The sequence below is a fragment of the Gymnogyps californianus genome, chromosome 1 (genome assembly GCF_018139145.2).
Source record: "Gymnogyps californianus isolate 813 chromosome 1, ASM1813914v2, whole genome shotgun sequence".
Classification (NCBI taxonomy): domain Eukaryota; kingdom Metazoa; phylum Chordata; class Aves; order Accipitriformes; family Cathartidae; genus Gymnogyps; species Gymnogyps californianus.
The window spans coordinates 91,259,543-91,287,266 of NC_059471.1; the positions used below are offsets into that span (position 1 = coordinate 91,259,543).

Below are 27,724 nucleotides of genomic sequence, written 5' to 3' on the forward strand. Positions count from 1 at the left end.
GCTGGGAAGGTCTTCACACCTACAGGTGGTAGGTCCTTCCCTCCACTCCTGCCTCCCTGGAAGAAACCTCCCTGTGGTCCTCCTGGTCCTCAGGTCCTCCATCCCCTCCTGCCATGGCTGCGGCAGCTTGGCTCCGGCTCTGCCCCTGCCCTGCAGACCCTGCGGGCAGCTGCCGCCCCCAGGGAAGGCACCGCTCCTCCAGCCGCAGAGCTGCTGTGCCATGCACCCCAGGAGAGGATGAGGAGGCTGCTGCCTTCCCTGCAGCACCCCAAAGGCGCTGCCCCGTGCTGGAAGGTGGGAAAGCAGGGATGGAGTGGGGGGACCCCTGGAGATCCCGGGGTGGAGGGGGGGAGCTGGGGGGTGAATAAGAAGCAGACCCTGGGGGAGGTGGGACTGGGCTGGGACAGGGTGAATGAGGGATTGTTTGCAAATGTGAGCCAAAGCACTTGGGGTAGCTTTTGAGGATCGCATGTGAACTATTAAATAACAAGGAACGGAAACATTTTGGAAATGTGAAAGTCTCAGGATTTTTGTACAACTGGCTAATATTTGGGACATGGAATTGCTTGTTACTTGCCTGTTTAAGAAATAAAAGTCTTCTCTGTTTCTGTTTTCTCCACTGTGATGTGTGCACCAGCTATCCAGCCTGGCAGCAGGAGCAATAAACTCTGATTTCAGAGGCCGTTCCCCTTACAAGCCAGCGTGAGAGTGCTGCGGACCGCAAGGTGTCAGGGGCTGCCCTCCCCACAGCTCGGCGCCTCACTGTGCTGAAACGTAACAAAAAGCCATATGAACAACCCAAAGTGAGGACTTCCCAGCTGGAGTCTCCTCCATCACCTCTCCGTGAGAGACACCCTCCTCCCCGGCCGGCGTGGGCCCATGTGCGGGTAGTGAAGTTGCTGCACAGCCCTGGGCGCCTGGTCCCACTGCCACCCCCGGGCATCCCCTCCGGGCAGCAAACTGCAAGTGGCTGCATGCTCAGCGCGGGCTGCAAAGCTGCCCAAGGGCCCTTAGTGAACGCTGGCACATCATGAAAACCCTCGCAGAAAATCATGAGTAGTTTGCAAATGATTTTCTACTCAGTCAGGAGGCTGCAGCCATTACAAATTACCACTGGTTCGACCATGTCCTTTTGAGCTGGAAGGCCACGGGTTAATAAAAGTTCTATTAGATATATATATTTCTATATAACCCCTGCTGCTTCCAGACACATATGTGCCCCCAACTGCTTTGCAGATTGCAGTGCAATCACCAAAGGGTGGTAAAGGCACTGGGCTGGCTACAGAAGAGAGAAAGATTTGTTGTTTGCCTAGCTATGACTAAAGACAATATTCCCTGTGTGCAGGCAGGTTTGATTATCATGTACAGCTGCATTTAGTGTGATCAGTCATGGATTCACACACTAGACCAGTACAGCATCATACCTATACATCATATTAAATATTACTGGGGGGGGCAGACATTTTACAGCTGTTTTGTTAGCTCCTACAGTTTTAGAGCTTGCTTGCTTGCTTGCTTGCTCTTTTTCTTTTTCTTTCTTTCTTTCTTTTTCTTTGTTTCTTTGTTTCTTTGTTTCTTTCTTTCTTTCTTTCTTTCTTTCTTTTTCTTTCTTTCTTCCCTCCCTCCCTCCCTCTCTCCCTTCTGTCCTTCCTTCCTTCCTTCCTTCCTTCTGTCCTTCCATCCCTCCGTCCTTCCTTCCTTCCTTCCTTCTGTCCTTCCATGCCTCCGTCCTTCCTTCCTTCCTTCCTTCCTTCCTTCTGTCCTTCCATGCCTCCGTCCTTCCTTCCTTCCTTCCTTCCTTCCTCCCTTCCTCCCTCCCTTCCTTCCTCCTGTCCTTCTGTCCTTCTGTCTTTCTGTCTTTCCTTTAGATTACAGGAGAAATTTCAAGTGCCAAGTGGTTTGCTCCTTGCGTTGCTTTCTGTTGCCTTTACTGGAGCACAGCGTACAACCTGGGGTCTTGCAGCCTGTAAGAACAACTGAAGTGAAACCCGTGACACTGTCAAGCACTTCAAATTAAAATGCTGGTTTGTGCTTACAGAAACGATGCACACCAGAGCTTAGCAGAGGGCTGTGGAGTTCAGGGAAGGATGGGGAAATCGCACGTTAATGGATGACTGCCTTGGAAAACATGAGTTGGCTTGGTGCTCCTGCCTCAGCCAGGAAAGCCCCATGTGAGCCTTTCATAAATTAAACTATTTCTGCCTTAAAGAAGCCTCTACTGCAAGCGCACTGCTGAACAAGGTACCCCACTGCCTGTGCCACCTTGAAATTATCTTCTGAAGTGCCTGGACCCATGTGTAAACCAAACCTCCCGAACCGATGAGCTGCCCTCCTGCTGTTTGCTGTCCTTGTGTGTCTTCCTTGCCCCCCACTTGCACTGGGCACTGTTGGGATGAACAGATTTGAATTCCCCTGTGCAAATCCCTGAGCTGGCTGGGGGCCGGTCCCCAGCCTGGCTCCAGAGATGCCCAAAGTCTCATCCCCCTGAGAAGCGGCCCTGGCCTCACCATGCCATCTCCCTGCAGGGTGGCTGATCGGCCAGAGGCACCTCTGCAGGAGCTGCCCGAAGTTAAGCGTGTGCCGGCACACACGCGCACCAAGTCTGCACCGACACCCATTTGAACACAAAGCATTCCCCTATTTTCTGTTTTCTTATATTCTCACTATGTGGGAGGAGGAAGGCTGCAGTGAGCAAATATCCTGGGGCTGAGAGAAAAGCCCAGCCTGGGGGAAATGTGAGGTGGCTTTGCTTTGAGGCTACCAGCTCTCTTGTACTTCTGCAAATTGTGATTTGATAAAACCCTTTCCTCAAACCCATCGTGAGGTCTGGTAACTGCATCAATATTGCTGATATCATCATGCACGTGTTCATCCTAAGTAGGTTATCCTTCAAGCTGCGCAGCTTCAAACCTGCTCACTGCAGTTTATCAGTAGGGAAGGATATTTTGGGAATGATCCTGTGTCTCTTCTCCACGTCACAGGATCATGTGCTGCACATAATGAATCACACCCGCAGGATTTCTCAGTTTCTTATGCAGTAATGACACAAAAAATATATGCAACTCTCTGTCTCTCAGGATCTTAGGGCTTTTTAAATGACCATCTAGTTCATGGCATCCAGCAATTCCCTAAGTGTTTGTTATACCTAGACAGACTATTATAGTGCTCAGCAGAGCCGTGTTGAATCAGACATGGGAGCTGCAGAAAATCAGGACAGATTCACAGACACCGCTCCTCTGCACTGTATTTGAGACCGTGGCTGCCTGCGCACTGTGGTGTCATCGTTTTTTGACCTGGCAGAGGCACAGCTTGCTCACAGTGGCACTTTGGGCACACACAACAAATTTCATGAAGCTGAGATGATTCGGTGTCGCACGCCTGTTTTGGCAGCACCTACAAAAGCCAAGTATAGTGGTCAGGGGCGTGGGTGATGCTAATGCTCCTGCCAGCTCAGGACCACTGTTCTCATGGCTCCAGTGTGAATTGAAGGGGGTGATGGGAGGAGGGAAGGAAAAAGACAAAGGAGTAAGACCAGGATCCCTAACTTCAATGGCCTTCCTTTTGTAAATGAGACTGTTGGTTAGATGCTCAGACTTAGGAAATGCCGACTTTAGGTAGCATCATTATCTTCGGTTAGAAGCCATTCCCCAGAAAGAAGGGGCAAGATACCTTAATGCCAGAAACCTCACACTAGACAGAGGCTGCAGGTCCCACCATCATCCTCTGTACAGTCCTGCACTGACTGTCCTTTAAAGTGTTACACGAGAGGACAGAAGAGCCCAGGGCAGGTGCGAAGCCTTGGCTCTGCAATATGGCACCCCGCACAACAAGGGAGCGAGGGGCTTTTCACTGAGCCTCCCCTGGTCCGCAGGGCCTTTGGTGATGGCTCACTTCCGTGCTGTTCCTTTTTTAAATAACTCAAAGCAGTGCAAAGGGGGTGAGGAAGAAGAAGGTGGCTCTTGAACAGCCCTGACCCAACAGAGGAGAAGGCTATTCTGGTATATAGGTTCCCGAAGGGTAAAGCACGTGCGTGGCCCTTGCTGTGTGAGTGGCACCTGCAGCCAGGTCACGGCAGTAACTCCCTGGCAGAAAAGAAGCTGTAGGAAAGTGAACGAAAGGCAAGATCCCAACCAGCATCACTATCATCAGGCATTTGCAGCCAGGAAGTGATAGGGCAACGAATATCTTTGTTAATGTAAATGTTGCCTCAACAGGCAACCTAATGCTCTTTTCCTTCTGTGGGATGCTGGCAGGCTGTGCCACACTCACCTGGCTCTTTGTGGTAGCTGAGTCCTTTGTGGCTGAAGGCAAAATGAAAAACGTCAAAGAATTTGTATAAATGGGATGGAAGTCAGGAAAGTTATCCTGCAGATGCTAGGCAAGGATCAAAGTGCTGGGATCATATGCAGAGCCCTGCTGGGGGAAAACTCTGTGCAGGGGAGCTGAGCAAATGTCCCTTTATCCATGGAAGTGGAAACCTTCCATTGGGGTTGGGGTGAATGGGTGGGAAGGCCACCCAAGCACAACAGCCAACAGTCTGGAAAAAATAATACCAAGTAGTGCACGCCGTAATGAAACAGCTGCCTTAGCGATAACTGATGTGATTTACTTCACGGCCATGATTTCTTTTCTCGTACAAAAGGAAAAAAATGCCCTTTTACGGCAGGCAAAATCAAAGGTGTCTCTTGCAGCCCGCTGTTAAAGGGGTTTCCTTCTACACTACAGAATCATCACTGTGACTTTTTCACAGGTAATTACTCACCACAGTTAATTTGAAGCCATATTCGAAGTGAAATGGAGATATCCTATTTTACCCTTTTCCCCTTAGTCTGCCTTGATATTATTATCGTTTGCTGCTCTGGTGCCCATGGCAACAGCCACTGCCGTCCCCGCTCCCCCCGAGCCAGCGAGCGCTGCTAATGCCTGACATTTAGCCAGCTGGCCTTCTCACCATGGGCTTCGCCTGCCCAGGGATCACAACCTCCCTAACTCCCTCAGTGCTGAGGGGTGGGCGTAGGTGAGCAGCAAAATGAGGTGCTTTTAGTGCCTAATTTCCTAAGTAACATACTTGAAGTTTGGGTGCTAGATCCGCAGAAAGCCATTTAAGTGTTGGTGGTCTGATTCTGTGAGGTACAGATAGCCACAAGCACACTGGATAATGACTTTGTGTGTTTATCTCTTTAAAAAAATTTCAAAAAATAGGCCACTTCAGTGAATTTGCCTTCGCAGGACCTAAGCCGTGCAGTTTGCAGCCCCTTTTGAAAGCAGAGTCCATTGGGCTGCCTTTGGCAGTCATGGTCCATGGGGGTTATGCAGCCTTGTTGGTCGTATGGGCCAACCTCCACCCTCACAAATTCCAGCAGCAAGCAAGGTGGCAACCCCTGTTCTTAAAAAAAACCACCCAAAACCCTCAAAGAAACAAAACAAGAAAAAAAAAGCCTAAACAAACAAAGGAGAACCAGCATACCTTCCTACAAGGATTTTAATCATCTTCTGCATCAGTGCATTAAAAGAAAGGAGTCTCTCGCTGAAGGTCTCTTTCACAAAAGGGAAAACTTTGATTCACTCAGGGTTAGAGATGTCAAGAGTAAGAAAAGTCAGAAACTCCAGTCCAAGGTGCTAAGGAATAAAGAGGGACATATATGGGACCCCAGACCTAAATGGCGCCTACACGGCCACTTTCCTAAGCATATGGAGAGCAAGCAGAGAGCCCAGCGGGAATGGAAGAGGGGGGCTGGAGGGGGAGAGCCTGCTCTGTAAGTAAAGCTATGTATTAGAAGTGGCACAAGGGAAAACGTTAATGAAGCATGAAAAAATGAGGCTCAGTAGGGAAATTAGTGGAGGGGAAAAAAAAAACACTCAGCAGACTGAAGGAAAGACAACACGGAGCATTAAGCAAAAGCCTCGCGCTGGAAGGGAGCGCTCCCCGATTCGGGTTTCTGACCAGCTGTGGTTCGTGGTTTTTGTTAAAGACATCGGCACAAGGGAAAAGGGGTAATGAAGCTGTGGCGCACACAGCCCCGCCGTGTCGGTCGCGCGATGGGGAGCTCAGGGTGGCTTCAGGCGCGGGTGATTTTAGCAGCAGCCTGTGCAGGAGAGCAGGGTGGGAACAGGCCGTCCTTGCCACCGAGGGGTGGAAGCTGGTGGGAGGTGGGGTTGGCGCTGGGGGCCAAGGGGAGGGCTGGGGCACCGTCCCTCTCCGCTGCACTCAGGTCTGAAGCTTGGGGCCAGCGTGGGATGGGGATGAGGACGGGTACGGGATGGGGACAGGCAGCCTGGGTGGGAGAGGGAAGCGCTTAACGGTGAAGCTGGTACGGCCGGGGCTGAGCAAGAAAGGGCTTCAGTTGGCCAGCACCGCAGGGGAGGAGCTGCCAGGGACCGTGGGGATCGAGGCCAGGACATCAGAAGCAAAAACGGGTGACTGCAAAGTAGAAATCAACATATTTTTGTCGGGAGAGGAAGAGCATCCTAAGTATTAGGGAACTTTTAAGGAATCCTTATATCCTCAAAAACGGGGAGGGTAGGGACCCCAACACACAGCGCTCACAGTGTCTGATAAAAGCATGCGGGTGTTAACAGTATTGCGGCTTGGCAGTGAGAAAATAGGGAACTCTTGGGCTTGATGTGGGTACCTGCAATTTTAAGACTTAAAGATGCAAGTGGTCTTTTCCCTTCATGTATTGTTTTGTTTTATAAGTTTGCTTAATGTAGAAGAGGAAGCCAGCAAAAATCGGGTAGAATAAAATACATGCAGAATAAGTCACTGAAAGGCTTAGCAGCATTTGTCTGCCTGCAAGGTCTTGCTGAAGGAAGGCTTTGAGCTTGCCAGTGAGGTTAAAAAAAAGGGGGGGGGGGGCAGGGAGATGAAAGAAGCTAAGTTATAGGCTTGATGTCTTTATTACCTTCTGCCAAGGCTGGAAGGCCATGCCAGCTCTACCAGGTGTTACAGAGGAACAACAAAAGCAGACATTACATGGAGCCAATGTGCTTATGGCCACTTTCCTTAGGAATCAAAATTCCAGAAGAAACTTCAACAACTGCTGAATAAAATACTGCTCCGGTGCTGCAAAACATGGGCTGTTATAATTTAGAATAAAGCTGAATTAATGCACATTGTCAAGCTTTATCTATGTTGACACAACTGATTCCAGTTCTTTTTTTTAACTGAATGGTTAACAGGCTCAGCACAGCAAAGGGCTTGTGCGTGCATGTGTGCGTGCATGTGCATGCATGAATGTGCACATGCACACACAAGGAAGACCAGGGTGTTTCATGCCTCTTTCTGTGTGTGTGCATATTTGTGTATATTCATCTGTCTAGCATTTATTCTAACGTACCTAATATTTTCTCAGGACCATGAATTTCTAAGCTCGTATTTGTGGCTGGTAGGAAAAGCCCAGTAGTTTCATGTCTTATCACCTGCAGCTGGTTGCAGCGTTTATCTAAACATTCGCTGTGGGATGCAGCAGGGAATTATACTGGCAACTGCCATTAATCTTCTGTGCAAAAGAAGTATATCTCCAACATCAGTGTTAGAATAAAACCATTTGTCTGGTGAATGAGGCACAACTAAAAATTACTCTGCTGCAGAAGTAAAAATCCTCTCATGATGATACTTTTTGATTATGTACTAGCCCTGCCATAGATCATCAATAAGGGCATCTGTAAGTAGTGCAAACTTAACAGCAAGCCTTTAGATACTGAACAGTTTTAATCTTATTTTGGGACATACTACCTGTTCTGAAATTGCTCTAAGCTCATGTTATGTTGTAACACTGCCAGTGTATAAAGATACACGTGTGTAAATCTCTTTATATACACAACACTTGACTTCTGTTCCCATAAAATGCTTTGGGGTTTCACTGTGCCTCTCATGTCCCCTGAACGACCACGCAAGGCCTGACCTGGTGTGGTCCCTAGCCTCACAAGGAGCCTTTGCCACTGCCATGCTCCCCAGCTGCATCACACCGCCTCACAGGTCAGCTGCTCATCAGTCCATCGTCTGCTTCGGAGTCTGAAGAGAAAGGGCTTTCGTCTTGCTGAGGTGAGAGCACCACTTTGGAGATGAGCAAGAAACACGGTTCTCCATTGCATGAGGGGAGCTGCGAGTGGTGAGCAGCGAGCTGTAGTGGCTGGAAGGAGCGGAGATGCTGACGGCAGCTTCACGGCAGACAGGCATGCAGAAGTGGAAAGTCCATGTGTGCCAGGGACCAAACCATCTTTCTACAGCCTCACGGAGGTCTAATTGACTGATTTACTTTAGCTTGTCATTGCCTTAATAAAATAATGTGTTCTCGAAGACCCTCATCTTATTTAATATAGTTGCTAATGGTCTGAAAGACGTTATACCTGAAAAAACTGCACTTCATGTTGTTGGTTTGGATCATCTTCGGATTCAAGTAGAGCATGTGTGAAGGAAACAAATATAGGGATGCTGAGTGAGTTAACATCATTTTCTGATTTCCTATTATAGAAATACATGAATATAATTTTTTTTTTTTTTAAATATTTGTTGCAATTTTGGACATACTGATAAGGTGGGGTGAGGATGCTGTTATTCCTGGAGATGTTCATGTGGAGAAAAAACAACCTCTTCCATTCAGCAAGAAAGACAGTAAAAGATTGTTGGGTTTTTTTCCCCCTCTATGTGTGCGTGTGTGCATAGGGGGGTGTGAAAGAGAGTGAGAGAGAGAGGAAAATCTTATAAGTAGTGGATTGCTTATGTCAGCAAACAGGGAGAACTTGCTCAGACACAGCTAGTAAAAAGCATATGCCAACTATTAAATAAATGGTATATCCATTGTAATGCTCAGATAATAATAATAATAATAAAGAAGTCTTTACACCTGGTAAACAATTGCCAAGTTGACTAATAGAAGCCTTGGGTTGGCAAGCAGTAAGGGTTTAGGCAATAGGCTGAAACAGCAACTCTGTGTATTTGTGAAGCCCCATGGTTCACTTCTGCAGCTACAAGATTTCCTTAACTCTCACCCCTCCCTTAACCACAAGTGCTTTTTAACCAAGTTGTTGGCACTATGAGCTACTAAATATGTGGTGTAATCACCTTCCTTAGCTGGTAAGCAGCATTATCAGCTTACGGGGATTCATGTATGGAAGTGTTACATCTTAGTTGGTCTCAGCAGCCCCATTTTTCTTGCACCTTCTAATGCGTTGATATGCTTGCTCTGAGCTGAAACAAACTCCTAGTGAAATCTTTGAGTGGAGCCTGAGTCAAGATTTATTGGGTTTCAGCCTGACTGCACACATGCCCACAGGCAGCCGAAATGGGTCATAGCCGGTGAAATGCCCCCGGGGGCCTGGGCGTGCTGCTAACCCCGCCGGCGCGGGGCTGAGCACTAGGTTGCTGCTCCTGCTCCTGCTCCTGCTCCTGCTGCTGCTGCTGCTGCACCTTTGCAAGGAGGGGTAAATCACGTCCATGCAGTGGCGTTAATACTGCAGCCCCCCTCTCGCACAAAGCTGGCAGTTGGTTGTAATTGCAGGGCACCCTGACGTAAAAGTGACAGTGTATGTAACATCACAGTTAGCTTCAAAGCTGCCACCGGGAAAGAAGTGCAAGCAACTATTGCTGGTTGCATGTAGGTAGGCTTGGAAACACGTGTACTTCATACAGCTCTCTGTAGCGTTGCGTCTACTATGGGTGTCCAGCCAAACGAGGCTAGGGATGCTCTGCAGCAGGCACAGCCGTGAAGTGAATTACACATACTGGCAGCTGCAGACCTTTTCTGCATCTTGCACATCATTGCTTTCCCTCTTTTTCCCCATGTTAGCTGCAAAGATGGGGTTTTTTTTTCCCCCATGTTAGCTGTCCCCCTCCCCAATTTCTCCTGCCCCATCACTGCAGCAGAGCAGGCGTCGCTGCCCATGCGGTGCTGGGTCTCTCACACAGCCCCGTGGGGCAGGCAGGGGGGGGTGCTGGGCTCTTAAATCATACCAGCAAGCCCTGGGCTGGGCTGGGTAGCACTCGCTGGGCTGAGAGGTGGCGGGCAGAGGCTGTGCGGCAGACGACTGGCACGTACCGCCCTCAGCCGTGAATGTCAGCGACAGGCAGCGGGGAGCGTGGGATACGTGTGGCCTCGGCAGGGAAGTTTGAGGAAGCCTCCCACCCTGAACCGGCTAGTAGGGCCTCAGTTTTTCCATATCTATAGATGGGAAAAAATCTCTCTCTCCGCCCCCCCCCCGCCCCCTCCCCCAGAGGAAACACTGTGAAGTCTATGGGTAAATGGCAGCATGCTAACCATAGCAGCCAAAATTAAAGAGAACTAATCTTCCTCTCTGCCCAGAGAGCGAAGGAAACACACTGAACAGTTAATAGCCTTGTCCTTAAAATAAGGAGGATATTTAGCCTAAACATACGTAAGGAAACCATTCTTAAGAGCCAGTCAGAAATATCAGATTTTGTTGATGGGATGTGAGGAGTTGTAAATAATGTGGCTGCGCGAGTGGGGAAATTAGTGAAGCTGGCCGGCAGGCTGTATACATTGCCTTTAAGAGCTGCAGTACTCAGGGTAGCAGCTGTTCACATACATTGTGCCAACCCTTAGCACCGATGGGTGTGAAGCTTGTGAGAGGCGACAGGCAGCCCATAATGTGTTATCTGCAGGACCAGGGTTTGGATTTGCCTGTTGCAGCCATAGCTTCATGGAGGCGAGTCAGGGCATGCAGAAGCGGTTTTGCCTTCCCTGCCCCTTCGAGTCATCAAAGGGATGAGGCAGCATGCAACTGCTCCTCTGCCTTGCTCACGCCCCCTTTTGTGACCTTCCGGTTCATTTAGGTATTTAATAAGACCATCCACAAGCCCCATCCTTCTGGCTCATGGCCAGGCTTCAAACCCAACAGCGTCTCCTCATGTGCAACCACTCCAGCGTTAGCGATAGGGAGAAAGCTATCCTCCCTCTTGCTTAATTGAATTAAATAGGAGTCGTCACTGGTCGCTGCTGTGCTTTGTGGATTGTGTGATCTTCAGAGGAGACTTCAGTACAGCAAGGCACACACCGATTCACTTATGTAGGAGTGAATCCAGAGTAACTCAAGTCTGGGGGAGTAGATGTGGGATGCGTATTTATTTCCTCAAGTGAATGAAATGAGGAAATTCCCACCTCCTCCCTCACTGTATTATCAAAATCATAGACAAACATATGCTGGTTTTGCCTTTTTATTTTTTCATTATATTATTTCTACCACTGAAAGGTAGCTCAAAGACAGCATCGTGACAAAACTGAGCGGAGTGAGGTTATCAAGATCTACGCATGTTTCTTAGATATGACATGGGACGTGTGTGATCAGCCTCTCTGATGGGAACATACACTTCCCAAAGCCCCAGAGAAGAGGTGTTTGCTAGCATTACGCCTGGTGGCAAGGAGACCATCAAGTGCTGGGTTGATCAGCGAAGATCAATCTGATCTGAGGCTCCCTTCTGCAATGAGGCAGAAAGTGTGGAGCTGGCAATCTCCAAAAAGCTTGGGGAGCATAAATAAAAACGGGAGGTTCACAACTTCAACAGGGGAGAAAAACCCAAACCAGGGAGAGCCGTTTTTTCCTCTTCCAGCCAAATCCTGAGCGCTGCCGCCAGCACCCTGCCCGCCGGGGAGGCGGCCGAGGCACCGAGATGTCGCTAACCAAGGGGGCTCCGCAATCGGCAGTACGGGGTGCTGGGCGCGCACCTAAGGCAAGGATTGCCGGAGAGGAGGTGCACTGGGTGACTGCTGAACCTTGATAAAAAATACTGCACCTTTTATAACATAATTGCGTGCTTTATTGATATACACAGTAAAGCAGTATATAATACAATAGTAAGGCATATATTTGGTGAAATTTGGTATGTTGTGAAAAAATGCAGTAAAACAGAAGTTTATAAAAATAATTAGTAAATGTTACAGTGTTGGTGTTAAAACACAATATATTATGATATCCAAGTAATAAACCAGTACTGAGTAACAATGAAATAACATGCCATATGGTATTTATGTATTCAACTACACTGATTATGTTTTACAGTTTAATACTTTGTCATTATAAGGAATATGAAATAATTCCCAAATTATGCTTAAAAAAGCAGCGATAAAGCTTTCAACTTTTTAAATATTTTTTGACAGACTCACTCCAAAACTAAGATCTAGAAAGTAAAACAAACAAAACCAAACCCTGATGAAAACCGTGCAATCCATTTTTCCTCCAGGTTTTTTCTGAAGAGAAGGTTTAACGTATAAGGGGAAAAAAAAGGAAGAAACCCACCTCCTTCTCAGATCTCAATTTAAACCTTCTGATAAAAAAAGACCATGAGAAATACCGAGGGTTCCTATTGTAATAAAGTGTTAAAAAAGCTCTTTATTAGGAAAGCAGAGGTTTAGGGGGATTGTACTTATTTTTTGTAAATGATTATCATTGTCGGTATTATTTAAACGATGAGACCTGGTCACACAATGGACACGTGGTGATGATGTAACATTATCTGTATGTAATTGTCAGGAACACCACAAAACCAAAGTGAGGTAGAAATAGCATGACTAGCCATGTTCAATGTTAACTAGCATTCAAAATAAAATCTTTCCCAAGTTTAATTACACTTCATACAAGAAGAGGTAACAGATTTTTTACTCTTGCAATATAAAGTCAGATGGTGTGTTTCTACGTATACTAAGGTAAAATTAAAAGCTGGTTAAGAAAATGAAGTGGTAAAGCTTTTGCTGACAGCACCTCATACCCAAACCTACCTCTCTCGAGCTGCAGCCAAGCTGGCTAATCTGTTTCGCTATCAGTTCCTCTCTTTCTCACGTTATTGTTAATTGTGTGGGATTACTTGCAGAGAGAAATGGGGAAGGAGAAAGGACGAGGGCCTTTGTTTTGGTGATAAATATCTCATGGAGCAGTGTGGCTACCTTCACCTGATCACCATACGCGCGCAAGAACAGCAGTAATTCTTCTACAGCCTTTCCCAAAGGTTGCTCGCAGCGTTACAGCTCCTTGGGACCGGCTGCTGTAGCAGGCTGAGACATATTGTGGAAAGCTCTGGTTTTACTTTGCAGAGGATCGAGGACCTTCATGCTCATTAACAGCACTGGGAGCTGGACAAGCAAAGATGCTCTGTGAGTAACCCACTTGTGCTTTGGGTCAGGAGCTGACTCCACAGGGGGTCAGGAGGGAACTTCTCCCTTTCTTCTCTCCTCTGCAGCAAAGGTGACGTGAGTGGCAGCAGTGGGTGGGGGAGAGCTGTACCCAGCTCCTGCTGAAGCACTGGCCGCAGCCCGCAGCCAGCGGGGTACCGGACACCAAGGTCCAAAGGTTTAATCCGGTAAGGCAATTTCCATGTTCCTTTACTAATAGCATTCAGGGATTTAGTCAGCAGAGGAAACGCTGGCACATAGGATGGTCATTAAATTCTTTCCTTTCCTTCTTTCTTCTGGGGTTTTTCTGGTTGGTTTTTTTTTTTCATTAATTTTTTGCAGGCTCTGTCATGTAATGTGCTCTTTCATTTAATTATTGCAAACTAGCTGTGTGATTCATGTAATTCTTAATTTTATTGGAAAGAGGTGAAATAACTACCTTCCTTGGAAGTTCAGGAGATTTTTTTTTTTAAGCCAGCCCTAGTCAGACAAAACCAATGAGAAATGTAAGTTGGCCGTTTTGATGTTGCTGCAGGAAATACTTTTTTTCTTTTTTTCTTTTTGACAGGCAAGGAAAAGAACACAGGACATGAATCTCTCTGATGCAGTTACAGAGCTGAAATGATACTAAACAAATGCACTGCCTCAGTATTTTTTTTTTTGTGGTTTTTTTAAGAGGGTTTCTATAAACAATTATTTTTATAAAGCACACTTTAGTTTACAATCTTTCATTATAACTGTTATAAATTTTTTTTAAACAACCCGAAATGCGTTCCATATAAAGAAATGGCAAGTTATTTAGCTATCAAGATTTTACATGTAGTTTTCTTATAATTTTTGTACAATTGCATAGACGTGTAAAACCTGCCATTGTTAACAAAACAGTAACAGACTTAGGAAACTACTGAAATCTACAGTATAGTACCACTACCCTTCACAAAAATATAGATTTGTTTTCTTGTAAACTCTTACAGTCTAATCCTCTTTGTAGTATGAATATTATAAAAACCATGCGGGATGCCTGAAGTTGTAAAACACATCTTGCTATTCTAACACCTTGTCGTCGGTCATCACTGTCACTAAGGTTTCCATCGCTCTTCCCAAGTCGCCTGCCATGTGGAAAAGGCTCCCTACATTGTGGCCTGAAAAAGAAAGTCGAAGAAGAGGAAATTAAACGAAGAAGACACGGCAGCAGATTGGTCGGAACATTTTACAGAAAAGGCCGAGCACAGATCCATCACGCTCCATGTACCGCTCGCCGCCGTCCCCAGTGGAGTACACTGGAGAGTACTCTTTCCAAAAGTCTCCTAGATGAGTCTAATAAGTTGTCATTAGCAAAAGTTGCCAGTTTTGCAGAACACTTAACAGCAATACTGGCTTGAATGGCTACGGTAAACAATGTTGACAATAAGCCAGCACATTTGTGTTCCAAAAAAACCCCCCGTAGCGATGAAACTGTATCATTACAACTGTTCACCAAAAGCAACGATTAAATCCATTGACATCACAGAAAAGTTTCCAACCGGTGCCGCAAGTGTTTGACAATTCAATATTCTATCAAGGAGAAAAACAAAAACAAACAGATCAGCAGTAATTAACTAAACCATTAAACCCAAGAGGTCCCAGCAGGATACCTGCACGGATAGTGAAAATGATGACCAAACTAAACGGCTGCAATTTATTCAATCATTTTTAAAATATCCTTTGCTTTTCGGACAGCACTCCAGCAGAAACAAAGATGCCACAGTTATCAAGGAACTACTATACAATGGTTCACTTGCGCATTTCTCCTCACTCATAACCACTGTAAAGTCCTAAGACGGTATAACCACAACACGTGGTCCTCCTACAGAAGTGATAAATAAACGCAGAGTACAATTCTGGAGATGAAACCTCTAACTTCTTCTCACACTCATTTTACCACTGCTGCAAATGGAAAGGAAAGGTAGCAACGCTGATCAGCAGTAAGAAATGGCTTCAACACAATTAGAGACTAAACAGACTTGAAGGTAGGGAGATTAAATTGCCAAAAGTTGCCATTTTAGGCACTTGGCATACCCTGCCTGGTCTCCAGCTGCTGTTCAGAAGAGCGTGGGTCTCCTGCAAGTCCTGTGTCAGATCTGCAGCCCTCTACAACTGTCTCAAATACGCTCTGGCACCTCAAACGACAGAGACATCATGGTTTAAACAACTAAATCCCATCTGGAGTCTCCCTCCTGAAAAAACATGACTGAAGAGGGAATATGACGGAGATCTAGGCACCCTACAAGATGAGCATCCAAACCAAGGACCGAGTGTTCAAGATTTCTTGCAAGGACAAGGAGGAACGAGCAGACAGAAGGTCTTAAAACAAGCAGAAGGAAATTATGCTCCACACAGCACATAATTGTATTACTGAACTCATCGCCACAGGCTGATGTTGAGGCCAAACACATAAATGAGTTAAAAAAGGAGTTAGAAAATAATCACTGAAGAAAGATTTATTTAGATGCAAAGAAGTGCATCTGACCTCCAACTCAAGAAGTCCCCACGCTGCAGAGTGCCAGCAACTGAAAGTATGTAACAGGGGAAGTATTAGTCAATAAAACTGTATGCTGCTATGGCGTGAAGGGTCTGATTTACTCCCTGAGAGTACTTGCGATAGAATATCTGTCTGGAAAAACATGGGAGGTGCAACACCATCTGCCCACAACCCTGCTTCCCAGGAATGCTTTGCGTTAGCCTGGATGCCGAGTCCTTGCCATGGTCCTTGAGGAAGGAGCACCCAAATGAAGAAAGGACAGGACCAGGGTATTCAGGATACACCTTTCATGCAGTCCCTACCTGTAATGTGCCGGAGCCTGACTGTTACCATTGCCCACCTACATGGTGGGTGTCTCTCCTGACACAACTGTCTTCTCTAACGACAGAAATGAAGCTTCCCTGTGGGGCAAATCAAAGTCACCATCCTCTCCCAAATGTTCAAATATTATGGTAATCATGCACTGTTGACATTTCTACAGTACATAGGAGCTTGGAGTGACGTTAGTTACTATTCATTAGCATGTATGGAATAGGAAAAAGTGACCTAAGAAATATCCAGAGAAGTTAGTTTCTTCTGGAGAACTACTACCACCTTTTACATTCAAATCCTGTTTTTTAAAAGTGGTTTTTTTTTTTTAAATGTAGCATTCATCACACAAAACCAGGCCATATCTAAATGACAACTACTCAACAAGCTGCCCATTCGGTAGTGAGCTGTGCTGTGCGTGGCACAGTTTGCCAGACAGCGATACAAAGAAATACTTGGTTCTAATCTGGTGACATATTGCTAATTGCACTAATGCACAGAGAAACAGATGCATCAAACAGCAATTTCATCCATAAATCATTAGTGTATAGCCATCCTATTCACCCTAAGCAAAAACTTGTAATTTGCTCATCAGCACATCAAGTAACAGCGTACGAAAAATTCCTGCCAAGTTTTGGTCAAAACATAGTTTACTTTAAAGTAAAAATATGCTACCACATTTATTTTAGATATAAGGGGTAATCTCTCTTACTGGCACCATGCAGGCTGAGATCAATCCAGCAAATTACACCATGGAAAGTGAAAATCTGACAAAGCCATATGAAAGCAAGAACATATTTTAGATGGGAGATGCTTACCTAAACAGAAAGGTAACTGCCACTGGTTTGCTCTACCTACCTGAAACTCGGACGTGGCTCACATACATTTGTAGCAGGTGCTATCAGGCTTTATCGGAATAACCCTGGTATAACCGGAGTGACCTGCAGCATCCTCACAAACATCTTGACCCTGCAAACTACTTTCAAGAAATCTCTACGCTTTAAATACTCTTCTTCTTCCTCACCTGCAGCAACCTACAGACACGAGACAGGGCAGTGGTGAGAATCGTAACTGGCTAGCCAGCCGTGAGAGGCACTGCTGCCTGTGGGATCATGGTCCCTCGTTCAGATTCATTGCAATCTGTCGTTTGTAGAAACAACGATGGGACTGCAGGGCACTTCAGCGACTCCAACACCACTCATTCCCAGCTCGGGAAGAGTGATCACCCTTCCACAGACTTAGAGCAACCCAAACTGCTAAACCCCATCTTCAGAAAAAATCACTATTCATTAATACTATTTTGTTCTGTCAGATACAGAGCTGTAAAGATAACAAAGGCAAGCTGGTTTTATAGAAAGAGGCTAGGTCTAGAAAGAATAACTTCAATCAAAAATTTAGAAAAAAAGTCTTTTGGAAGTATGCCACAGTAGGTTCAAACTGCTAAATTGTTCAGGCAACTAAAACACGGGCCAAGAAGACCTTATCCATCCAGGGATCCCCAGGTATTCTTTTAATACATAAAAATTACAGGAATGTCTGCTAGTCTTTTTTGCTTTTCTCTGTTAATTGCTGCCATATTTTTGAAATAGCCATGCTTCAAATCTGATCTCCCTCCACAAGAGCCAGAGGCATGCTGGGTGATTAAGGAGATACGACTCACTTCCCCCCCCCGCCCATCCACGCTACCTCTCTAGCACAGGTCTTAATTTCCCCTGCAGAAAAACTGAACAAATGTGTGTCTCCTCCTGAGCCATCTGAGTTTACAGCTCAGAGCATGACCATAAACCACTGCTGATTGCAGTTTATGTTAATAGCTGGACTGTAAAGTGCAACAGCTTGGGGACCGCAGCCTCCGGGACAGTCACGGGATGGGAGGACGGGCCAGAAGAGCGGGCAATATAATATAGCTGTGCTCCAGCCACTCAACTGGCGAACCCTCAGCTGGGTGTCATTGCACTGCCAGCAGGTTTGTTGCCTCTCTTGCACATGGGAGTAAGAGCTAGGTCAATCAAGACGGCCAATAGTTGAGAACAATATACGTAGTAATTTCCTGGTACTGTATGTGCAATGAATGCACCCTCTTCTGTAATGCCTGTTACCTAAATAAGAGCGCAAATTCACTGTTTCTATATAGCTCTGCTTCTTCTGCTGACTGCTTGCTTACTTGCCCTCTCTAAGACTGAAACATAGGACATTGACATTTTTAATTAAGAAGCAAGTGAGAAAAATACTGTCCCAAAAGCACTTATAAAAAATTAATTATAGCTTTCCACTCATTATGATTCATATTTTTAAAGTAATGCCACCAAAGAAGGCATTCATTCCATTCTTTCTTTTTTTTTTTTTAATATTAAGGCTGAAAAAGTTTTCTCCATGCTTGAGGCACTGAAAGGTTGAAAGATTCTACCATTTAAGAAAAAAACTAGCACACACTTTGAAATGTGGCAATAAAGCTCAAAATGGACATGGACAGACTTATAGACTTATAAAATGCAGGGAATATTAACACAGGTGCATTTCCTTTGAAAGCAGAACACCTATTTCTGCAGACACTAACTACATCACTTCTGGTCACATATAGAATGATGCGTTTCACATCTGCTGAATTTGCTTTATAGGCTCTACTGGAATTAAGGCCCTTGGGTGAGGGCGCAGTAACTGAATACCAATCTTATACTACAGCTTGTCAGAGAAATAAACGTGGAGCATTCAGTCTCGAAAGAGTGGATAGAAAGTAAATTAAGAAACCCCAACACAATGCAGTGCCTTTTGCAGCAGCACAGATTTCTAACCCTTCCCCGACAAAAGAAAAATCCTTCCTGTTGGCGGCTTGGATTTTGATACCCTTATTCATATTGAGTAATGCCACGAAATCCATGGGATTACACACAAAGACAATACTTAATGTGAGTAATGGGATCAAAACCTGGCCGGGTGGGTTTAAAACTGCATGATCTGCCTTTGCGCAAATGGATTCACACATAAAGCAAAAGCTGTTCTATACCTTAGCTCATACACTTCATAAGCAGGCAGAGAATTGCGTTTTATATTCAGCTCTGCACGTTACCAAGCCCCCTCTGGAACCGTCAGTGAGCACAAATACAACTGGAGATCGGTGAGTGATTCATTGAAGTCAGCTTTTTTAGGGGCTTAATATGAAATAATTTCCATAAAATTTCTGGACTGGTGCAATCTGTTGATGACATCCCAAGCATCCTTTTTTGATCCATATGAGAGGACCTGCTATTTGAGGACAGACAACCTGCACTGAGGATCTTACACCTCGAAGCAGCTGGACCTGTGCCAGCTCCTACAGCCAATGCAGAGAACCACTGTATTTCAAGGCACCGCATTAGAACAAATCCTGGCTTACCCAGGGTAGCCTGTCAGTGACTGGGGGTCCACAACAGCTCTGCTAAAAACCCCAGCGCAGTGTGTTCCCATGAGCTCCCCTCTCTGCACCAACAGAAGTTTGCAAACCGGGTTACCCTTCAATTTCTGCCTCATCCACACCGAACATCTTCTGTGTGGGAAAGGTCATTTCACGCCTACTTGCAATTGCGCTCAGGCAGTCTCTGAATATTTTATCTTTAATAATAATTTTCGCTAGGAATTCATCTTTCAAACATTGTATCTGGTTGCCGAGTGAAGAGCAGCTTCACAGAGGAAAAATCAAGGCTCTCTGGAAATACTTTCAAAGGTGCTATGACAACACAGTGCAAAACGTTTTCCTCCATTAACAGGCAGCGACGTACAAATGCCAAAATCTATTTTGCATCAAACCAACCACGTCCAAAGTGCACAGTGAAAACCATCGCCCATTTGCATTGCTGAATACAACATTGTGGAGCTGGTGAATGTTAGTACCATTCTTCATTCTGCAACAGCATATCAGGAAATTAAAACACCTGAATCTCTTATACCTCTCAACTCTCACTGTTCTAAAGAAAAAAAACCAAAACAACTATTTAATAACTGGAGATGATGGTTGGTATATTGCCACATATATGTAAACAGAATTGTGAGTATGTAAGCAGAACAGCAAAAGACATGAGTCTCCCTGTTGTGCTCACATACAAGAGCAACAGAATGTAAGTCAATAAATGCAGCATATTTGCTGACCACATTTATCATACAGAGGCTTAAATTCAATGTATTATTTTCTCCTCCGCATTCCTGAATTTCCACCTCTGGCAGGATGTAAGAAAATGCAGATCCCTGAGCTAACATTGTCTCCAGTGAAAGTTGAGAGGTACGCTACTGTTAGAGCACACGTGAGGAATGCACTCAGCAAAATCAAACAAAACCCAAAGCAAAATAAAACCACCCCCGCCCTTCACCAAACCCAAGCAAACCCGTGCTGCCGTCACACGCATGCTGGGCACAGAAAGCAAGCTGTGACAAACAGAAGCCATGGCAGTGAGCCTGCATCTCACTAACCTCTCTCACTGGCTTTCCAGGGGCATTTCTTCCTTTAGGAACAGAGAGAGGAAGTGGAAGAAATATCAGAAATAAAAGGAAGAAAACCACACGTGAATATATATTTCATACTGTAAGAAACAATTCAATTTCCATTTAGGAATTTCATACACAATAACCGCATTTCTGCTTTAAACAAAGACTAAAAGTGCACTGAAATCCACTGATGATTCTGAGCTGATTTATTCAAGACAGTTCTGTAATCTGTGGCTTGGTTTTAACCTAGCAAAAACACTTGAGAAAACTACTAAAATCAACTTACAGGCCTTTCAGTTGAGGATAAGGCTGGCAGAGAAGAGCTGAATTCACTTTCTGAGCATCCAAATTTCCTCAATTTGAGTACTTCTACTAATCAGTATTAGTGGTAAAATCATGTTTCGCCAACGTCAAATTAACTCATCCCAACACTTTACATTTTATTATGGCCTACGTAGATATATACAGGTATACATTCATATATACATGTATGTGTACACACACACACACATATTTTACACCTAGAGCTGTATGCCGGAAATATATTCCGAAAGATGTTTTCGACAAGCTGATCTGCAAGCATGGTAAAACTAGAGGGGGCAGAGTGAGAAAGGGAGAAAAAAAATTAAAGGGGAAAAAAGGGAAAGTATCTCATTACTTTCAAGTTGTACTGCCAAAACGGAGGAGTCATTAATGGGTTTAGCTGAAAAGATGTTCCTGACGAGCCTTCACGGAAGCCATACTTTGGTCATACTGACTCTTCTCAAACACTTATCATAGCATATTTGTTTTTAAAAAAAGAAAGCCAGGTGTCAACCAACAGCAGAAACAGCCCCTCGTTCCCCTTCCCATCGCACAGCCGGTGACGATAAGACACTCGCTGTCTCCAGAAGCAGCGTCCCACTGTCACTGCCACATTACTGCCAGCACTGGTACTGCCACACTTGCAGCCTTAGGCAAGAGTCACTGCGGTAGATGCTGTTCAAGAAAGAGGATGATCTTTGCCCCAGAGCTGTTGTAAATGATGTAACTGTAAATGACGGATGGGACAATGGGGAGAGAGACAGATATATACGGGAGAACACACCGGTCAGCATAACAGTAACCTAATTGCTGTCGATTTTTTTTCTAGATATGGCAGCCTGCAGGAGAAGGGAAGGAAGACAATAAATAGATTTGCAGGTATTTCACAAGGAGCAGAACAAGGGTCAGCAACAGAGCAAAGCTGAGCAGAGGTAGTAAAGGAGAGGAGGAGAGGGCGGAGGAAGTGAATGGCATCACTGACCACCACATGTGAGAGCCACCGCTCAACGACAAACTCCAGGCAACGGAAACGGCTGGGGCAACCTCTGAAGGGCCTGGACAGCAAAGGTTACGATTTACACAACAGAGGAAGTTTTACTCCCTTCCTTCCCCTCTCCTTCTCCCAAATAGCGTACTTACTATTAGAAATGACAATAATAGGTTTGAAGTCATGCTCTGCATGTGGGTTTTTATTCTGCTCCTAAGGGGAGCCTTGACTCAGGTTATGTCTATACCACATGTGCTGGTGGTGTACAGAGGTACCAGAGCAAGCTTGATGGCCAGGAGAGGTGTCACTTCGGTCCTAAGGACTTCACCTTGCAGGCCTGCCTAACTCTGTAGGACTTACATGAGCGCCTACACAACCTGCGACTTCCTCTGGCCCTTTTATCAGGAGCCAGGAATTCCCTAAAAAACGCCTTCCAGGAGGGAAAATGAGAACCTCTCACCAATATAAATCATGTAACAGAAAATCTTGAAAATGAAGATACAAAATCCACTGCATCCCTTGGTCTTCTTCTGAGGAAGAGCCCCAAGGTTTAGGTGAGTAGGTGGTCTACCTAAGGCCTCCAGAAGCTGCAGCATGGTACAGCTGGGTGTGCAACAGTCCTGGGGCATGAATGAGATCCAGCAGAAGACAGTTTAGCTTGGGTCAAGAGGAGAGAAGGAACTGCCTACATGCAAAATACTGGATCCTTTTGGAGGTCTTAAACGCCTACCTGTCTGCACAAGCACCTAAAATTGCAGCTACATATTTAAATATCTACATGAGACAGACTGGATTCTGCTTGAAAATGAATGTATTTAAAGGTAGCTGGGCTAGCTCTGCACCACACAAAACAGCTGGTAAGGAAAGTCTGTGGTGAGTAATCAGCCCTAGAATTTGTTAAATGCAACAGAGTAGCACTACTACAGGAACAGCTAATTTCTTTTGGAGGAAGATTAAAAAGGGTTTAGTGGATTTTACTTTATTTTCTTCTTTGCATATGAATGAATGCATGTCTCCAAGTTTTAAGGCAAGGAGTATGGTTTGGCATAAATTGCAGAGGAAGAAGACTGTATTGCCGCAGTTCTGAAAATTTGTATTCTAAAGGCATCAAAATACTGATACACAATCCATGGGTGCCTAATTATCTATTATTTCTGCTCAAATCAAGATTTCCTGCCCTTACAAAATAGAAGAGTCTTTCTTTCTTTTTCTTTTTTGGAAATCTACATGACATTGTATCACAGGCAAAGGTACACAGAGAGTGATCAAATCAAACCTGAAAGCAGAGGCACTAATAAAAACTTCATGCATCTATGCAGATTCAGATCAAAGAAGAGAGCACAAAGCATCTACTGCACTGCCCCTCTCACTGAACTCAGGAGAGGGACAGGCTGCAGAGGGGAGAGATCTGGATTTGCAAACAGCTTTTCTTCTTAAAAAAAAGTTCCTTGAAGTTTTGTTAAATTCATTAACGTATTCTCAGTTTACATCAGGACTGAGCATTATAAATCATGAAAGATCTAGTCCTCCCCATCACTATCCCAGCAGAAATCTGCAGAGAAGCTCAGCCAGTTCAATACTGTTGTGCCACAGGGGAGTGGTAAGGGATCTCACTCATCTGGGCTCACTGTTGTGGGATGTAGGACCATAGCACAGAGAAGGGGATACAGTCCAGAAGAGGCCAGGGTAGCTCAACTGGAAGAATATTTCCAGAATACCCTACAGTATAACAACTCCAGGGTACTCTTCCACTGATTCAGTAAAGTGTGAAAAGAAAAGTCTGCATCATAAGACATTTTGCTGTCAGAGTAAGAGAAATTGCATTATTTGCAGTGCTGAAAGTTGCTCGTTCCACTTAGGACATTAGTCCCATTCATGACAGAGCCTGGCTGATGCAAGAGTGAGAGGAGAGAATGTGTCCGGTGCGTTTTTATATGACTGAGATAAAAATAAAATAAAACTTGTAAAAGATGGTGCTATTCTTAGTGCCATTTCTTTATTGCTGTCGGGTCTTGTAATTTGACTGCACAAGACAACATCTGTATTAAGCAATACTACGTTAAATAATAACGGTGAGTACCGATCCCTCTCCAAATGTTTTCATGTGATGTCATGGCCTCCATGGTCTCATTTCTAACCACTTCTTGGCTCCCACTTCCTCATTATCCACCCGCCAGGACTCTGCATTGAAAGCCTGGGAAGCTCTCTCACCAACTTCAGTTAGCTCAACAACTTCTGCCCCTAAATTCCTCTCTGAGCTTCATTCATAGAAAGCGTTTGCCACAAAACCACAACCGCAAAACACAGCCTGGTCTACCATGAGATCCACCTGAAGCGGTGCAACTTGCTTGTCCTCAGTGCTGCAGGAGAGATGAATTTGGCTTTAAAAATACTGGCCTGCCAATCTTACTTTCTAACTGTGAACCAATTCCCTGGAGATTTAGTAGCTTGGGCACAAATACAGCGTGAAAATGTTTTCCTCTGTGGCCCATTATCAAGCAGGGTCAAATAAACCACTGAGGAGGTATTTAATGGTAGATTTCCACTAAATGTCAGACCTCTGGCTTTGACATCTGTTTTGAGTTAGCACAGCAGCTGTTTGAAGCAGTTGCAGCAGTTATGAATTTGCTGGGAGCAGCAAAGTAAAAGAGGAATGGATAGGAAACCTTGTAGATTAAAAGGAAAGAAAAATTCCTTAAGGACAGCAATCATCAGGTATTCAGCAGAATTTCCCTCTCCAGAAATGAAACAGCTTTCAGCACCAACAGCCAGCTGTGCAAGGAGCATGGAGGTCCTCTGCTCCTTAGGAAATGTCAAGAACTGCCAAAAGGTTAAACTGAAGAAACAAAAAAACCTATAAAAGGTATACAGTAACACAAGTTATTGCACCTGAGATCTTATGAAGGTCTATGACACAATTTGTTTAACACATGCTTCTCTAAAATACATTCAAAATGATGCTATGAAGTCTTGATGCCCTTTTAAAAACAACTCTATGCAGCAAAAGCTTGGAAAATATCATAATCAAAACAAATCAATCTCCAGGTGAGTGACAATTAATTACTACTATATTTTACTGGTTTGTTTCAGAAGTCCAAAATAAGAGCTACTACTTGCTTTAGAAAACTATTTCCCAACCTGAGCAAATCTTACTCTTCAGACGCTTTCAATAACATTTAGACTAAATATTTTGGTCTTAATTTTTATCTTGTGATGTTCAACTATACATCTGTGCACTCAACCACAGAAATTCAGTCCTTTTCTCTCTTCACTGCTTATTAAGCTCTGAACTTTTCTCATGAACCAAAGCCTTCAGAGTCCAGTTCAATCTTGTCATATTGTTCTATGCTCCTCCAAGTTGTTGTTATCCTAATGGCAACAGGATACCCAGAATTATGTCCCTGATTCAAAAGACGTATCGCTCCCTATGCTGTGACATGCTGGAGCTGGACATTTAGCTTGAAACTGAACATGCTTATTTTTACAGGCCACAAAGGAAATCCACATTTAATGTCCTGCCAGTAACTTCCCAGGCCTTTTAATACATCCCCAGATTTCCTCAATTGATTCCATGTATAAATTTCAGGTTATTCGTACAGATGTTTGTCCCTTCCTGGATTTCATTTTGTTACTCTCACTTTCAATCTAGGTAGGTTTTGATGAGTGCCCTGTATCCTCTGCAGCTCTTCTGGAATTGCATGGTCTGTGAATATCATAGCAGACTTCTTCTACAGCATTAGTATAGAAATAAACAAAGCTACTTCTAGTACTAGTTAATCTTGGGCATTTAATCCATCTTCCTTCTAGTTGTAATTCCTAAAGATAGTATGCATCATATTTGGTGCCACTTTACCCAAGTAGTTTGAATTCACCTTTCAAATAACATTTCATAAGCTCTTGTATCACAACACACTTCTGAATGTCAGACTGGGATGACTGAGTTTCTTGCATCTGACAATTTTTTAATTCTACTTAATACGAATTAATATAAGAAAATGTATTCTTTATAGATCTGTGCTCATCGCTTGTTTGGGCTTATTGTTCTGTTTCCTGAATACCTACAAATAGCTTGAGATTCAGTGCACCCTGTAATGCACAGAAATAAAATATTACTTGCACCACATCTGAACCCTTACACTATGCCCTCCTCTCAGGCTGCTTTGCCAAACTGCTTTCACTCTTTTGCAATTACACTTCGATCTGTTATTATAGATTGGAAACCTGAGGCACAGATTTGCACCTCTCAACAGCAAAAAGGCCCCTGATTCAGTGGTTTGTTGAGACCAGTCAACTCTGCTTCCTTTTCTCCTTCCTGCAGTCTTGTAAATCCTAAATCGTATCCCTGACGCCCGTGGAATCTGACTGACCACAGCATGAGGCTGCGGCACAGCATGTCTACATGAGGCTGTGGCAAATTAGCTGTGGATGTAAGCTTTGTTTATGTGGGTATCAATTGAATATCATTTAATTGTTACAATGGGAGTATAAGAAAACTCCAATAACTGAAGTTCGCATGAGATCTCAGCAGAATTGACGATGTCAGTAGCCTTCTCTATCAACCAGTGAATGGAAATCCATTTGCACTGGTTGTAGGACAAACTATTTCTCACAGAGGGCCTGACCATTCCTATTCCTTAAACAAAAGCAATTATACAAACCTGGCATTCGTGCAAATGCATCAAGAGATACATGAAGAACAGAGAAACCTAATCAAGGTCCTAATCTCTTTAGCCAAAACCTGGTACAATTCTCCAAAAAGTGAATGACTTTTTCTCCCAGCTGGGCTAATCTTTTTGTGTAGCCAAAGAGAGGGGAAGAGGCAGATTCTGCCTCAGCCCAACAGTGCCTTGGTCAGGCGCAGAAGAAAACTCCTGTGGGAAGACTGACTCTGCCTGACGGCCTGTGCCTGCTCCTGGCTGCTGCACCAGAAGCTCCTCTCACGGCTTGGCTGAGGAGGGCAGAAGACGACACATGTCAAACAAAGACTGTGCCTCTTCCTCGCTCACAGCCCTCCACGCAGCTAGAGAGTATTTTTGTCCTTTACGGCTGCTAGTCAGGCAGGAAAGTATATAAGCCACAATCTCTTTCAGGGATGCTTGTGATCACATACTACACTTTTAACATAGTTACTGAATGGAGAAACAAAATAAGGGAATACATTCTTCCTCTGTATTTAAATGACCACATTTTGCATCACCAGAATGAAAATGTGAAGTTATAGCTTCACTTACAGAATTAAAATATTAACTGATGTTACCAATTTCAAATCTTTTTTTTTCCCCACTAACCTTTATATTCTGTCAGTTTGATTCATGAAGCTTTGTACTTTTCACTAATAAAATAAAATTAAAAACCTTTTCTATTCTCAGTCAGTAGGGAGTGATACCTAACAGACTTATCTCTACCTTTTTATACACAGGAAATGAACCACTGTATTTCAAGTATCTCATTAACTGTTGTTCCGTAAATTGCTCCTATTTTACTTAAAACTAAGCTTGTTTTTAAAAAGAAACTGTCGGTGCCATCAGCTATGATTACAAATTAGATACCACATTTGGTGAATATTTTAACACATGGGGTATCTACATCTAGATGCATATGATTATGCAAGATCTCCTAAATACAACATATTTACACAAATGACGATCATTGATAAGAAAGCACTGTCTGTGGCAACCTTGTGTACACAGCAACTTTAAAAATAAGTCCATTTTTATCTACATACCAATATTGGAAAGATTTTTATCTGTTGTCTCTGATAATTAATATTTAGGCAAAATGAGGGCTGGACATACGACTTTTTCATATCATGTTGAGGTGGAGATGAATGCAGTTAACCATACGTTGTATTAGATTTTCTTCAATAATATCTTTCTAAGCGATTCCATCTTTTGATCTATAGCACCAGATCTTATGCAGTTTATACTGCCTTCTCCCTTTCCACTGCTCACAGATGATGCCTGGTGAGAGCTGTGCTTGCTTTGAAATTGAAGGATGGAGAAAACTTGACTTCACTGAAAGTCTAGC

At 44.3% G+C, this 27,724-nt stretch overlaps 1 protein-coding gene across 6 annotated transcripts in view; it reads right to left on the reverse strand.

Moving 5' to 3' along the window:
- Positions 1-11,756: 11,756 nt before the first annotated feature.
- The window catches only part of DMD (dystrophin), a 922,027-nt gene continuing 906,059 nt past the window's right edge, over positions 11,757-27,724 (reverse strand). For 3 of the 6 annotated variants that reach the window (XM_050904437.1, XM_050904459.1, XM_050904457.1), the window contains 2 exons: positions 20,392-20,423; positions 14,188-14,263 (listed from right to left, as the gene is read on the reverse strand). In XM_050904437.1, coding sequence (XP_050760394.1) covers positions 14,252-14,263; positions 20,392-20,423 — 44 coding nt within the window. In that variant the 3' untranslated portion in view covers positions 14,188-14,251. Of the gene's footprint in view, positions 14,264-20,391; positions 20,424-27,724 lie in introns of all 6 variants that reach the window. The other 3 variants (XM_050904429.1, XM_050904456.1, XM_050904446.1) reach the window with 1 other exon arrangement.